The sequence below is a fragment of the Ictalurus punctatus genome, chromosome 17, assembly GCF_001660625.3.
Source record: "Ictalurus punctatus breed USDA103 chromosome 17, Coco_2.0, whole genome shotgun sequence".
In the NCBI taxonomy this organism is placed as follows: domain Eukaryota; kingdom Metazoa; phylum Chordata; class Actinopteri; order Siluriformes; family Ictaluridae; genus Ictalurus; species Ictalurus punctatus.
The window spans coordinates 5469376-5484605 of record NC_030432.2 but is presented as its reverse complement, the minus strand read 5'-3'; the positions used below and the strand labels follow the sequence as shown (position 1 = coordinate 5484605).

Genomic DNA, 15230 nt, shown 5'->3' with positions numbered 1-15230 from the left:
ATTAAAAGTGGATAGAAAAGGGAAAAAAAGAAGGAAAAAAAACCCCGAACACAGCTTGACAGAAATGAGCAAACTGGCAAGAAATACTCTTCGAGACCCGTCCTTCCTTCTCGGGTCGATACTGATAGTGGGTTAAGAGGGTATAGGTATAGACGTTGAAAGCTTTGTATTAGAGATGGAGAGATTTATATAAAGCTGGGGACATATTTGTCACCAGACACTAAAGTGTTCATGTGGAAGTTCATGTGGAATTGGCTACATTAGCGTTACTAACAGAGACAACTCGGGTTATATTCACGTGCAACATGTCCCCATGATGTATGATTAAGCTGTATGAGCAGAAACCTGCAGAGAGAGGAGGATTTCGGCATTGATTTGATGAACTCAAGGTGATCAGGTACGAGCAGTCCATATTTAGTTTCCTAAATCATATAATTCAGTGTTCTCGTTTAATGTGGTACTCATCGGAAATGTCAATTTCGGAGGCTTAGTGGTTTGAATAAATTAATGTTATCTATAGCAAACCTAGCACGTTAGCCGTGCACTTCTGGGGTCGGGGGTTCGATTCCCACCTCATCCCCGCATGCATGGAGTTTGCATGTTCGCCCCGTGGTTTCCTCGTGGTACTCTGGTTTCCTCCCCCAGTCCAAAACCATGAGTTGTAGGCTGATTGACATCTCTAAATTGTCTGTAGTGTGTGTGTGTGTGCGTGATTGTGCCTTGCGATGGGTTAGCACCCCGTCCAAGGTGTCCCCTGCGTCGTGCCCCGAGTCCCCTGGGATAGGCTCCAGGTTCCTCTGCGTTCCCTGTGTAGGAAAATGATACAGAACATGGGCGGATGTTGTGATGTATTGTAGATCATCGTAATGGATTGACTGACGGTTTCTAATGTGCCCGCAGGACGACATGAGCGACTCTCTGCGTGATTACACCAACCTGCCTGAGGCGGCGCCGCTGCTCACCATCCTGGATATGTCAGCCCGTGCCAAGTACGTCAAAGACGTGGAGGAGATCACGCCGGCCGTGGTGGAGCAGTTCGTCAGTGACTTTCTAGCCGAGAAGCTCAAACCGGAACCCATATAAAGTTGGACAGGATTACATCTCCCATCAGCCCCATGACTACCACTTCCCTCCACTCCTCCTGTGAGACTCTGAGATGCTTCACTTTGTACCGACTCTTTTTTTTTTTTTTTTTAAACAAACATTACCCCACATCCCCGGAGTCTCCTGTGGTGCCTTGCATATTTACAGCCTGGACGGTCAAATTTCATAAATCTTTGTGGCAGTATGTCCGATCTCAGAATGTAGATGAAACCCTAGAGCTGCAGTACACTCGGATTTAAAACACACTCGTTTTATTTTATTCAACGTTAAAAAGACATGGCTTTTATTTCCACGTAGTAAGAAAATCCCGGTGCGTTTCTAAGGAACGCAGGACACGCCTTTCAGGACCAGGCTGCACTTCTGTCCTTATGGGTGCTGATTATACACTTTCATGGACAACCTGATATTTCTGTAAAGTTCACAAAGTCTGTTCTTTTCTTTAAGTGGTTTTATGCAGTCCGTGATCCAGAAAAATCATTTTTCCGCAATTGTTTCCGCACATTTTTTCCCATTTCAGTCAGTGGATTTTCTGTGAAGGTCCAGTTTAATATGAAACAGTCCAATTTTGAAGGCACAGAATAGCTTTTAGCAAGTTTCCACACTAAATGTAGGAATTTATTAGTGTCCAGCTTCTGTCTCTCCTTCATTATGTTTTCTGCTGAGCCCTGGCCATTAAAACTGACTGTCTCTGTCCTGTGTCTCGTCTCGTATTAAATGCGATCCTCAATTTCAGGAACAAAATTTATGGCACTCTTCTTTATATATTTTTCCCCCACCACAGTGATGATACGCTACACTTATAATGGTCATGAAAGACCATACTTTCCGAGAGAGAGAGAGAGAGACCCAGGAATAATAAGTTTCTCTCTGACTTTTGGCATCAAGGAGTTAATGTTCAAAATGTTATCCATTTACAGCATTTGGTAGACGCTCTTATCCGGAGTGACTTACATTGATCTCATTTATACAACTGAGCATGTGAGGGTTAAGTGCCTTGCTCAAGGGCCCAACAGCGGCAGCTTGTAGGTGCTGGAGGTTTGAACCTTCCGATACATTATTCATTCATTCATTATAATATTGTTTAAAGGTGTATAAAACATAGGGGTGGCACAGAACTCTGAAAACTCAAAAGGTTCTCCCAATAATTTTTCCCCAAGTGGTAGTTTAGCAGTTTAGGCTCTGGGTTACTGATCGGAAGGTCGGGGGTTCAAGCCCCAGCACTGCTAAGCTGCCACTGTTGGGCCCTTGATCAAGGCCTTTAACGCTCTCTGCTCCAGGGGGCGCTGTATCATGGCTGACCCTGCGCTCTGACCCCAGCTTCCTAACATGCTGGGATATGTGAAGAAAAGAATTTCACTGTGCTGTAATGTATATGTGATCAATAAAAACTCATTATCTTATATATGTATGGGTTTCCTCACACCTCAAAAAAGATGCCTGTTGGTGGATCGGCTATGCAAATTGCCCCAAGTTGTGAAGGAGTGTGTGTGCGTGCGTGTCTCATGCCCGGGGTTTCCAGGATAGGCTCCTGATCCACTGTGGATAAACCAGGATAAAGTGCTTACTGAACATGAGCGAGAGTTTACCTGTGCTTATTTGGCAGACACCGAAAGCGTCCTCTCATTGAGACAGAATACAAATGAGCGGTTGAGCGATCTTGCTCAAGGACCCCACACCTGGGTGCTGCTGGGATTTTACCTTCTGATCAGCAGCCCGAAGCCTTAATGACTTGAAAAGTTCGATCTGCTTTGCTCTTACTGAGGATCGAATGCTATTGTCTTACTGTGAAGTTTTGCATGTTCTCCCGGTGTCCAGTAGTGGATTGGTGGTTTTCACACTGGGCATGTTCGCTACGGTCTGAACCAGAGTGCGATTGTTCCTGGCGGCCTGCAGTGTTCGCTCGATTCTGTCGAACCCATTTGCATTTGCGTTCACCTTACGTCATCACAAACGCACGTGGAAAACGCAACACCAATCATCATATTGTTTTTTTAACAATTTTTATTTTGGTGCTATTATGCGCAGTAGTGGAGCTCGTGTCCCACGACGTTCTCCTGCCACTCATGGGACACGTGTGTTGTGGAAACTAATGATGATGTCATCGGCTAGAAACACACACTCGGGTTACTTCCTGAACAAGTGCAGACCCGAGTACGAGTTCACGTTCACGGGAATCACGGCTCAGTTCTCAGAACACCTCCTACACGTAGTCTCGGGTCCGGTACCGCGGTGCTCTTCCCGATCCGTACGATGGCTTTCACGTTACGGATTTTTCATGCAAACCGGGTTCGGTTTCAGACTAAACTGCCAGTGTGAAAGCTCCCTAGGTCTGAATGAGTATGCGAATGTGTGTGCGCATGCTGTCCAGGGTGTACCCAGAGTTCAGGCTCAGGACTCGCAAGGGCTTACTGAAGAAAAGAACATGGGGGAAGAAAAAAAAAAAAGAAAAAAAAATCAGAGAAATGTCAAACAGAACTTTTAATTCCAATGTCCGGACCTGTTTAACATTAAAGACTGTATTAAAGAATTACTGATCAGTGGATGATGGATTTTGCTCTTCTTGCTTTCTGGACAAATTTCATCAACTGTCTCCGCCCTTCAAATAGCAGGATACTAGCCATCATGGCTGAATTCAGACCCTCGACTCCTGGAGCCATAGGAACAAAGAGTTTATAACCGTCTGTTTCCTCAGCCAGCTGGAGGGCCTCTGCACTCAGTCCGTGCGTCTCACCACTAATCACTAGAGCGGTGTTTCTCTGTGCCCAGTTCTCATGATACACCTTCTGCTCCATGCACAGAAGAGACGGTTCATCATCAGACTCATCCGAGTCCGATTCAGTGTACTGCTCCAAAACAGCATTATTGCAAATCTTTCCCGGCGTCTGCACCTCCGTGTCAGAGCTCCTCGTGTTCCTGCTTGCATCATCTGCAACATGGACGGTCACTGGCGTCGGTAAATGCTCTGAAACGGAGTCCCAGTTCAAACCAGAGAATATGGGCAGACGGAAATGGGCTCCCATTGCGGCACGCAGGACCTTCGGCTCCCATGGATCCACGCAGCCTGTGAGAGGACGGACAAATTAGCTCTGGACTAACTTGGGAAACTATCTGAACGGTTTACAGACTCGACACACACTGCAGTACCTTGAGTGAGGAGGACACGATCGCAGCCGGCTGCAGCGGCACAGCGCAGGACGGTACCCAGGCTCCCCGGGTCTCGCATGTTATCACAGATCAGGAACAAGGGGACGGACTGGAGACGAAGATCTTTGGGGAACGTGAGCCGAGATTCATCTGGCTTCGAGAATATAGCTACAAATAAGACAAAAATAAAGAAATCTCTCAATATTTACAAGAATACAAGCAAATCTCAGATATTTTCTTTTTATTGGCTTATCATAAGGCTGTGTATTAAACTTGTTGGCTAAATGACCCAAGTCTAGTCCTTCTTGTTACTACTGTGTATGCCTCAAATACAAAAATACAGTATACGTCAAACAGGAAGGAAGCTACTGAAGAAAAACTTCATTTCTGACATTTGCTGTGAAATCGTCTCTGTTTTAATTAATTCCAAAGTCTAGTCGGTTCACCTGCTTTTTACAGTGATTCTATAGAAATCCTCCGCACGGTCAACCGCTCACGATATTTTCAGCAGGACAACCGGAAAGACAACCCGAAAACATACAGTTCATCGCCTACTGGCCAAGACACAAAAATACACGTCAAGAGGTCATTACCTACCTCGCCAGTCCCGCTTTTTATGCGTTTGAATCTGAAACGGTGTCCTGTCAGGCCAATGATGTGGCACGAAGGTTATAGGACGCCGATGATAGGAGGTTATTTGAGATTCAGACTAAGTGTGTTGGGATATTGCCTACACTTTCTGTGGTTAATGGGATACAAAGGCATGGTTGGAAAGTGGGCAAATTAATAATTAAGTAAAGAAAGAAATACTTTAAACAGTAATTCAAATAGATTTTAATGGTTTTTGGCCACAAAGAGGCTGGAAAGTCATATAGTGTGTGTCTGTACTTTTCCTTTTGCAGTGACTTTCTCGCTCACAGGACAGTCCAGGGTAATGAGCACACCCGCCTGTGATATTGGTCGTCTCTCTCTACTATAGCTCACGATGAAGTAAGGAAGTAACGGAGTAACATGTTACCACCCGGAGTTGATTATTTTCCTAGACGACCATGTCCTGAAGTGTTTTATTGGTTTTACTGGTCCCCTCTTAAATTACTGGAACCATGAGGCCAATCCAATTGTTTTTGCTGTAGACTGAAGACATTTGGGTTTTAGATTAAAAGTCAAATATGATGAGAGTGTAGAATTTCAGTGTTTATATGTAGATGTGTTCTACGCCATTGGCACCCTGTCCACGGTGTACCCCTCCTTGTACCCGATGCTCCCTGGGATAGGCTCCAGGATTCACCGTGACCCTGAAGGAAGGATAAGCGGTATAGAAGATGGATGGATGGATGGATGTGTTCGACGCCGTAGAGCACAGCACGTTTTGTGTCAGAACACCCAGTTTGTACGCGGGCAAAAATGGAACATGTGACTGACAGGTGTTTCTTGATAGCTCTGAACATCTACTCTTTACTCTACTCTTGGTTTTAGTCTTCAGTTTCACCTGTGGAGACTGCGTTTGTTAAAAAGGATAAACCAACATGACGATCAGAGAGCTGTCTGTGGGAGAAAAGCAAGCCATTTTGAAGCAGAGAAAAGAGGGAAAATCAACCGGAGGCAGTGGAGAAGCATTGAGCATGGCCAGTACAGCAATTTGTAATGTCCTGAAAAAATGTCCTTAAGGTCCTGAGTGTAACTATTTTGTGTACCTAGTTTAAAATAGGTTCATGAAAGCAAATGTGGGTGAAATATTCAAATTCCAATAAAAACACACATCGTTCGCATTAACTCGGACAAAATGATTTTTAAAAAAGACAAAAAATGTCCATGAGGATGCACAAGGGTTTAAAAAAAAAAAAAATCCATTTATTATTGTCCTTAGATTATTGTGGAGTATCTCCCTTGATGATACGAGATACGAGAACTGAACAGCACTGTAGTGTAAGATAAGACAACTCGTTCACATGGTGTAAGGTTTGCATTTTGTTTATAGGGACGCCACAGCTTCAGCACATGATGATATAAACTTTAAACCATGCAACTGAAGCCACAACAAGAACGATACTAAGAACTAGATGAGAGAAAATGTGACATTATGCAGCTACTCACCGATAACCCCCTGTGGAGTGACCAGATCAGACCAGATTCTGATGTCCTCAAACTTGACCTTTACCAGAGACGCCTGGCGCAGTTTGTCCAGAGGAAGCTCTCGCAGGTTCTCCACTCTGCTGAAGAACAGCACCTGAGGAGACGCTCCGGCAGCCATGGCGTCGCAGATCAGACGCTTTCCCTCCAGCAACACTTTGCCCTCCTTCTCTCTAAATGCTCTGGAGCGGGCAATGCTCGCCATCTTCCTAAAAAAACCGGAGATACACACAATTAGCATAATGACTGATCAGAAGAAGTGAAAGGGGATTTAATCAAATGTTTATGATAAGATAAAGGAAAGGAAATATACAAAAAAAAAAGTTCAATAAGCTTTAAAACTGTCCAAAAATGACTAACTTAACAGTGTAAATAAATTGGAAAAAATTTAAAATAGAGATCCAAGTGTAGAAATATACATGTAAATACAAATCTAGGTATTTAGGACTTGGAGAACCCCTCTCTGCTGAAACCAAGGGGTTCAGGAGCACAGAAGAAAAGACCTCATGAGGTGGTGAGTTATAAACAGCCTCAGTCCGTGTCATTAGAGAATATAAAACAGATTTTGCACTGCACTGAGCTCACCATGGTGTCGAACAGTCTGTGCTGTTAATGTTTCACTCTGTCAGGAGAGCAAAAGACATTCTGCAGCAGGATGGCTTTTAAAGTTGTAAATGTGCACAATCCTGTTATTTCTAATATCCATTACGTCTAATGATCATGTAGGGAATCGATATTCAAGTCAATCCTATTTCATTTGTACATTTGTACTTTTAAGAATGGACAGGGTCACAAAGCAGCTTTACAGAAATATATCAATTCAGGATATACATTTTAAACGTAGAAATTTATCCCTAATGAGCGAGCCAGAGGCGACGGTGGGACGATCTCCCTCCGACGATCTGAGGAAGAAAGCTTGAGAGGAACCAGACTCAAAAGGGAACCCGTCCGGACAGTGCGATTAGAAATAAATCCCTTCCATAATGGTGTACTACATGGTCGAATAGTGCAATTGTATAACCAGGAAATTCATTAAAGTTTTCACATGAAGTCTATTTTGTTGTTTTTGTTGGTGTGTGTGTGTGTATATGTATATATGTATACATAGTTCAGTAGTTGTTTTTTGGAAAACTGACTTTTGGTCTGGAATGCTTGTTTGTATTTGAATGCACAAGAAATTAGGAAGGGGGCAAATACTTTTTCAATGTGCATTGACATCATTAAGAAGCTTTTCTTCCATTTATTCTGATAACTGATTCTGATCTCCTCCCCTTATCGATGAACTTACACCGTTTATCTTCCAGAAGCTGAGAGTGAACCAGGTCTGTGTCTCAGGTTCCTAGGGAAAGAGTAGCTATGGGAAGGGTGCAGGGATGAATATGAGACACTCACGCAAGTCTCTTGTCTCCAGGAAGAGCTCTGTCGAACCGCAGGCCGTCCAGCTGCTCCCTCACACCACAACTCTCAACTGCCACTCCAGGCAGATTTCCACTAGACCTCTTTAACCCAGTTTGCCTGAGGGTGTCCGAGGATGTTTTCTCTTTAGACGTCCGTCCATCTGTCTTATTCGGATGTTTCTTCAGTGTCTCAGGGTCATGTTTGTGTTGCTTGCTTTGGTCAGGTGCTTTAATGAGAGTCTCACGTTCATCACCGGGATAAAGCACCGCTACCGGTCTGCGCCTGAGACCTCGGATAAATCTCCTCGAGTTTATAACTACACTGTTACAGCTTCTCAATAATAATGACCTCCATTCAGTAAAAAGCACGAGCTCCCGACTCACGCTGCTGATGAGCGCCGCCATGTTTGTTGCTTGGTGATGACGTCACAGCTATTGGGCGGTGCTAAAGAGCGCGTTCATTTAATAATTATCTTTTTTTTTTATTATTATTGCGACACGTTTTGAAAACGCATATTTTTATTTAAAAATCTGTGTTAGAATATAAATATGTGTGTTTAAAAAAAATTAAAAACTAGACATTCGTACAACGTAGTGAGAAGGGAAAAGAGTTAGGAAGTTGTAATCGATGATGGAGAAACTGATCTCCAGGCTGATGGATCGAGCCCAGAGAAGGAGTAGAAGCTGAATGATGGCGTTCAGACGGGCTCTGCATTTTGTTTTCAAAGTAGGAGACAGGAGCAAGACAGCTATCTTTTACAGAGATGTCCTCGGGATGAAGGTAAGTCCAGGTGTTTTTGAAATGTATATGTAAAGTCTGATGTGCAATAATACACACACGCACACACACACACACACACACACACACACACACACACACACACCAAGAAGTCTTTGCTTCTTATTGCACAGTTACTAAACAATAAATCTTTAACTACATCTGAAATTGAAATGGTCCAAATTGTCCCAATGTATAGATTTTACGCCATGAGGAATTTGAAGAGGGCTGTAAGGCTACATGTAATGGGTGAGTAATAAGCTGTTATAGCATTTATGACTTGTGACAGGTCGACATTAAAAGCAAATGATAAGCAAGGAATTGACCTTTGAACATTATTAACATGTGAAACATTATTGCACATTATTAACTCTGATTGATTACCATTACCATAACACCCCCATTTCATAAGTTTCGCAATAGGAAAAACTCGGAGATGAAACATGTACAGTGGTGCTTTGTGAACCCTTTGGAATTTTCTACATTTCTTCTTAAATATGACCTAAAACATCAGATTTTCACACAAGTCCTACAAATAGACAAAGAGAACCCAGTGAATCAAATGAGACAAAATTATTATACACAGTCATTTATTTATTGAGGAAAATGATCCAATGTTGCATATCAGTGAGTGGTAAAAGTATGTGAACCTCTGCTTTCAGTATGTGGCGTGACCCCCTTGTGCAGCAATAACTGTAACTAAACGTTTCCGGTAACTGTCGATCAGTCCTGCACATCGGCTTGGAGGAATTTTATCCCGTTCCTCAGTACAGAACAGCTGCAGCTCTGGGATGTTGGTGTGTTTCCTCACATGAACTGCTTGCTTCAGGTCCTTCCACAACATTTCTATTGGATTATGGTCGGGACTTTTACTTGGCCATTTAAAACATTAACTTTATTCTTCTTTTAACATTCTTTGGAAGAACGACTTGTGTGTTTAGGGTTGTTGTCTTGCTGCATGAGCCACTTTCTCTTGAGATTCAGTTCATGGACAGATGTCCTGATATTTTCATTATAATCCAGAATTCATTGTTCCATCAATGATGGCGAGTCGTCCTGGTCCAGATGCAGCAAAACAGACCCAAACTATGATACTACCACCAGCATGTTTCACAGATGGGATACGGTTCTCATGCTGGAATGCAGTGTTTTCCTTTCTCCAAACATAAAGCTTCTCATTTAAACCAAAAAGTTCTGTTTTGGTCTCATCCATCCACAAAACATTTTTCCATTAGCCTTCTGGCTGGTCCACGTGATGTTTAGCAAATTGCAGAAGGGCTGCAATGTTCTTTTTAGACAGCAGTTGCAACCCTACCATGTTGGCCTTTAGTTGATTAGAAGTCACCCTTTGTAACCTCGCAGACTATTACCCATCTTGCTCTTGGAATGATCTTATCTTTGTTAGTAGACCACTCCTGGGGAGGGTAACACTGGTCTTAAATTTCCTCCATTTGTACACAATCTGTCTGACTGTGGATTGGTGGAGTCCAAACTCTTTAGAGATGGTTTTGTAACCTTCTCCAGTCTGATGAGCATCAACAACTCTTTCGGAGGTCCTCAGAAATCTCCTTTGTTCATTCCATGATACACTTCCACACACATGCGTTGTGAAGATCATACTTTGATAGATCCCTGTTCTTTAAATAAAACAGGGCACTCACTCACTCACACCTGATTGTCATCCCATTGACTGGAAACACATGACTCTAATTTCACCTTCAAATTAATGGCAAATCCTAGAGATTCACATACTTTTGCCACCCACAGATATGTAATATTGGATCATTTCCTTCAATAAATAATAATAAGTGTTTAAGTAGGCTCTCTTTGTATACTTTTAGGACTTGTGTGAAAATCTGCTGATGTTTTAGGTCATATTTATACGGATATCTAGAAAATTCTTAAGCGTTCACACCCTTTCAAGCACCGCTGTAGCTCTGCAGCAGTTTTTGAGTGTTTTTTTGTTTTTTTTTGGTTTTCTCCTTTCCAGACCTTATGATGGAAAATGGAGCAAAACCATGGTTGGCTTTGGTCCAGAGGATGATCACTTTGTAGCAGAGTTGACATATAATTATGGAGTGGGAGAATATAAACTTGGCAATGACTTTTTGGTACGTTTATAATGACTCCTTCTCTATATATAAGAATTGTCATTAATGATACAATTCTTCTTATCATTTTTTTGTGATGGATATACATTAAGTATGTATTCTAAATACAACAGAGTAGTCGGTATAAATTTCCATTTAGCAGAGATATGTATATAATATCTGTTATTTTTGCACAGGGTTTCACCATACAGTCGAGTCAAGCTGTCAGTAATGCCAAGAAGATAGGCTGGCCTCTTACTGAGGTTGGGGAAGCGCTGTACTTGACGGAAGCACCTGGTGGATATCGATTCTACCTGCTCGACAAAGATCAGCCAGACTGTGGTAAGTGTGATGAGCTCTTATCAGTAACTGGAAATGAACTACAGATGTTTTAATTAATTTCTTGAAGTAGGTAATGACGAATGGTGATGATTCAAGTACAATACAGTCAAAATAGGAGTAGAAAGGTATTGAGGATGGTGGTGCGAACCAGTGAATTTTAGTGTTTTCTTTTAGTTAATGTGATTCAACCATTCATTTTTCGAATGAACCGATTCTTCTGCTTTTAGCAGGAACTTCTTGAGGAATTTTATTTTCTTGAGGAACTTCTCTGATGCTAACGTTTCTCTGTGATTTCCTTCCGGGGGTTTGGAAAAGATCCGGTTCAGAAAATCACCTTGGCTGTGTCTGACCTGCAGCGTTCTGTACATTACTGGTCCTCACTGCTGGGGATGAAAATGATGGAGAAATGTGAGGAGAAGAAAAGTGTACTGATGGGATTCTCGGACAGTCAGGTTGGATCATAAAGACCATTTTCTTCATGCAGCAAATATAACCCTCTGTGTGATTTTCTTATTTGTAAAATACACAAGAGACTTAAGAGCATGTCCTTAAAGGACAAGCATGTCCTTTAAATAGTAAATCAAAATGTCATGTGATCAGTGTTTCTGTGTAAATATTAACAAGACATCTAAGTATATGCCAGGCCATGAAGAGGGATATAGACCCTTTCCCTAAAGATCTCAGGTCAGGTGCATAAGTATTTGGACAGTGGCACCGTTTTCATCATTTTACCTCTGTACACCATCACAGTGGATTTGAAATGAAGCAATCAAGGTGTGATTGAAGTGTAGACTTTCAGCTTTAATACAGTGCAGTTAACAAAAATATTGCATTAACTGATGCCTCCCCGCGCCCATTTTCACAAGCTCAAAAGTAATGGGACAATTGACTGATGTGCAGTTTCATGTTTCCCGTTTCTTCATTATTTCATGACTAATTAGAGATAAAAGGATGGACCCGAGTGTATTTAGTTATGTTAGAATAAATGTATTCAAGATTCAAGACATTTTGTATATAGACATTTCCCAAACTAAAAAAAAGAAATAAATAGTATGAACTATTGAGACTTGGAGTTGGAAATCATATCTTTTAACAGCACCTCTGTATCGCTTCGAGAATGCCTGATTTTATGCCTGTATTGGTTTTCAGTGTAAACTGGAGCTACAGGATATCAGGGCTTCTGTGGATCATGGAACCGCTTTTGGCCGGATTGCATTCTCTTGCCCACGAGAACAGGTGATGTATCAAAGTAAACTATTAAACAGAGCTAATCTACCTCCTGCCTCAGGGAAAACATTGCTCAGTAGTGCTTTACTCTCTTTCTAAGGCATCTCTCTGTTACATTTTACCAGTTACCTGACCTTGAGGCTCTGATGAAAAAGGAGAACCAGAAGATCCTCACGCCCCTTGTCAGCCTGGACACTCCGGGGAAGGCGACTGTGGAAGTGGTCATTCTGGCTGATCCTGTGGGTCTTTGCAGACAGACTAAGTGTCCAGTTTAACTGAGAGGATATAGAATATATTAGTGTTTGTCCACAGCGCAAGCAAGGAAAGAAACGGGAAAGAAGATTTAACGTTGCCTTTAATGTTAATGTGTAAGGCTTGTGACACAGTACAAAGCTATTTATTTATTTATTTATTTATTTATTTATTTAAATCAACCGACTTCTGTTAATAAAATGAGTTATCTTAACTGGATTTAAGTTAATTTACTGCTTATTTTTGTAATTCCAGGCAATATAGCAGACTGAATAATCGGCAATAATAAGACCAATATTAAACATATAACGTGTTTTAAGTGTGTGCATGGCAACCACATGAACTTGCCTCAGAAACATTTTAAGGTTAATGACCCCGTAGTTAGCTCTTTAGGAGAGAATTCGACCGGAAATGGACACAACATCGTCCTCGTATCTGAAACCATTCACAGACTCTATGAATATCTAATACTGCTTTCCTCCTTTTCAGTAAAGTACTGTATAAATTAAATTGTATAACACGTAACCAACATTTTGCATTTCGTATAGGACGGGCATGAGATCTGCTTTGTGGGAGATGAAGCTTTCCGCCAGCTGTCTGCTTTCGACCCGAGTGGAAATGAGTTGCTTGATAAGGTACTCTCTCCTTTATTAATTATTCAGCTTCGAAGAGGATGCACGTGGTTTATTTATAATGTCTGTGCTTGTTATAATTATGATTTCTTTCTCTCTCAGGCCATGGCTGCTGATAAGAGTGACGAATGGTTTGCAAAACACAAGAAGCAGAAGGCGTCAGCATAAAGTCTTTTAGTCTCTGCGGAAAAGTCAAAATGGCAAAATGATGATTTATTACTGTCTTTGATTTCATTGCTGCAGTATCTGTTTGTCTGGCTTTATATGTTTGTGCTGATTAGAAGCAACACATGTCCACACAGAGATTTATGTTTGATTTGTATTTGTGCATAAAATTATATTGGAAGCATTAAAAATATGTGTTAAATCTCACAATACTTGTTCTGCTGGATTTAATTCTTTTGTTTAGATACTGATTATAAATTCTAAAGAGTACTCATCGTGAGAAGAAGCTAAAGTTTTAATGTACACTCAGTAGCTAGTTGTGTGTGTGTGTGTGGGTGTGAGGCACCGCAGTTTTGCTGGGTGTTAGACTCTCCTACTAGTATACCTTATATGTGTATTAGTCATCCTCCAACCCGTCTCAAATTCAGAAAGGACGATGCAAAATTGCAAAACCTAATATCGTTCTGATTTGTTTTACTAATAATATCTTATACCTCTTGCTCAATTGCTGTTAAATTCTTGAATCTGAATGAAATGGAAGAATTCACATTAAAGTCCATAAATAAAGTTATGTGTAATAATGTGGAATGACACAGGAACAAATAATTGAACACGCTAAGAAAAAGCAGTTCTCCAAGGCAGGGTAAGGCAAAGAACAAGCTGAAATCTGTAAGAAATTATACCGCTTATCTGTGCAAATTAATATCAGCTGTGTTAGTAAATTGATGGGCTATAAAAAGACTTTTCATTACCAAGGTGTCGCACAACAAACATCTCATGATGGGTAAAAGCAAAGCGCTCTCCCAAGACCTTCACAACCTTATGGTTGCAAAACATATTGATGGAATCAGATACAGACGTATTTCAGAACTTCTGAATCCTCCAGTAAACACCATTGGAGTCATTATCCACAAGTGGAAGCAACATCACTCCGTCATCAACCGGCTACGCACAGGAGCTCCTCGCAAGATTTCTGACCAGGGAGTCATGAGAATAATCAGAAGAGTAGCCCAAGAGCCAAGGACCACTCGGAAAGAGCTCCAGAAACACTTGGAGGCAGCAGGTGCCATCGTCACAGAGAAAGCAATAGGCAGCGCACTCCACTGCTCACACTCACACCACAAGACTCAATTACTAAAGAAAAGGCATGTCGAAGCTCGTTTAAAGTTTGCTACAACTCATTTGGACAAGCCTATGAAATACTGGGAGAGTGTAGTCTGGTCAGACGAGAGCAAAATTGAATTTTTTGTCTGTCATACTACACACCAAGTTTGGAGAAGAAATTTCCCTGCACATCACCTTTAAAACACTACACCAACAGTGAAGTCTGGAGGTGGAAGCATCATGGTGTGGGGCTGTTTCTCATCACATGGTACTGGCAGACTTCATATAACTGAAGGAACGATGAATGGAGCCCTTTACCGGGAGATTCTTGAGAAGAATCTGCTGCCATCCACCAGGATGATGATGAGATGTGGGTGGAGCTTCCAGCAGGACAACGATCCAAAACATACAGCAAAGAAAACTCTCAATTGGTTTCAGAGAAAAAAAATCAAGGTGTTAGAATGGCCCAGTCAGTCACCTGACTTGAGTCCAATTGAACAAGATTTAAAGACAATATGTTTAGAAGAATGGGTCAAAGTCACACCTGAATACTGCGGAACATTAATTTCTTCATACAGGAAGCGTCTTGAAGCCGTCATTACAAACAAACTTCTCCACTAAGTATTAAACAAATTTCAGTTAGCGTGTTCAATACTTTTTTCCTGTGTCATTCCACTTTATTACACATAACTTTAATTCTTTATATTTCTGGAGATAATACTGATGTCTGGTGAAAATTTCAAGCAAATAGCCTCATTGGAAATATATTTATTGAAAAAAAAGTTGACGCATCCAAAACTTTTGGACGTGCTGCATAATATATTGCTAATATTAAACAGAATAAATAAAGCATATTATTTAACAA

At 41.4% G+C, this 15230-nt stretch overlaps 3 protein-coding genes across 4 annotated transcripts in view; 2 read left to right on the top strand and 1 right to left on the bottom strand.

Moving 5' to 3' along the window:
- nxn (nucleoredoxin) overlaps positions 1 to 1795 on the top strand; it is an 87622-nt gene extending 85827 nt beyond the window's left edge. Inside the window, exon 8 of the mRNA XM_017490967.3 lies at positions 901 to 1795. Coding sequence (XP_017346456.1) covers positions 901 to 1083 — 183 coding nt within the window. The 3' untranslated portion in view covers positions 1084 to 1795. The remainder of the gene's footprint in view (positions 1 to 900) is intronic.
- mrm3a (mitochondrial rRNA methyltransferase 3a) lies at positions 1442 to 8213 on the bottom strand. The gene is made up of 4 exons (XM_017490968.3): positions 7771 to 8213; positions 6343 to 6587; positions 4249 to 4416; positions 1442 to 4165 (listed from the first exon to the last, which is right to left on the bottom strand). The coding sequence occupies exons 1-4, from the start codon at positions 8178 to 8180 to the stop codon at positions 3639 to 3641; spliced, it is 1350 nt and encodes a 449-aa protein (XP_017346457.1). The 5' UTR covers positions 8181 to 8213; the 3' UTR covers positions 1442 to 3638.
- Positions 8214 to 8399: 186 nt separating this feature from the next.
- Positions 8400 to 13471, top strand: glod4 (glyoxalase domain containing 4). Of its 2 annotated transcripts, NM_001201238.1 has the most exon segments (9): positions 8444 to 8556; positions 8753 to 8802; positions 10544 to 10664; positions 10841 to 10985; positions 11301 to 11437; positions 12135 to 12221; positions 12338 to 12451; positions 13013 to 13099; positions 13199 to 13465. In NM_001201238.1, coding segments are annotated over 9 exon segments (900 nt in total). In that variant the 5' UTR covers positions 8444 to 8463; the 3' UTR covers positions 13265 to 13465.
- Positions 13472 to 15230: the final 1759 nt, after the last annotated feature.

Coding starts and splice junctions, on each gene's coding strand:
- mrm3a (XM_017490968.3), bottom strand. CDS start 8,180: ATGGCGGCGCTCATCAGCAGCGTGAGTCGGGAGCTCGTGCTTTTTACT. Junction 4,417..6,342: donor CACTCCACAGGGGGTTATCG/GTGAGTAGCTGC, acceptor TCTTATTTGTAG/CTATATTCTCGAAGCCAGAT. Junction 4,166..4,248: donor TCGTGTCCTCCTCACTCAAG/GTACTGCAGTGT, acceptor GTCCTCTCACAG/GCTGCGTGGATCCATGGGAG.
- glod4 (XM_047161151.2), top strand. CDS start 8,464: ATGATGGCGTTCAGACGGGCTCTGCATTTTGTTTTCAAAGTAGGAGAC. Junction 8,557..10,840: donor GAGATGTCCTCGGGATGAAG/GTAAGTCCAGGT, acceptor ATTTTTGCACAG/GGTTTCACCATACAGTCGAG. Junction 13,100..13,198: donor GAAATGAGTTGCTTGATAAG/GTACTCTCTCCT, acceptor TTTCTCTCTCAG/GCCATGGCTGCTGATAAGAG.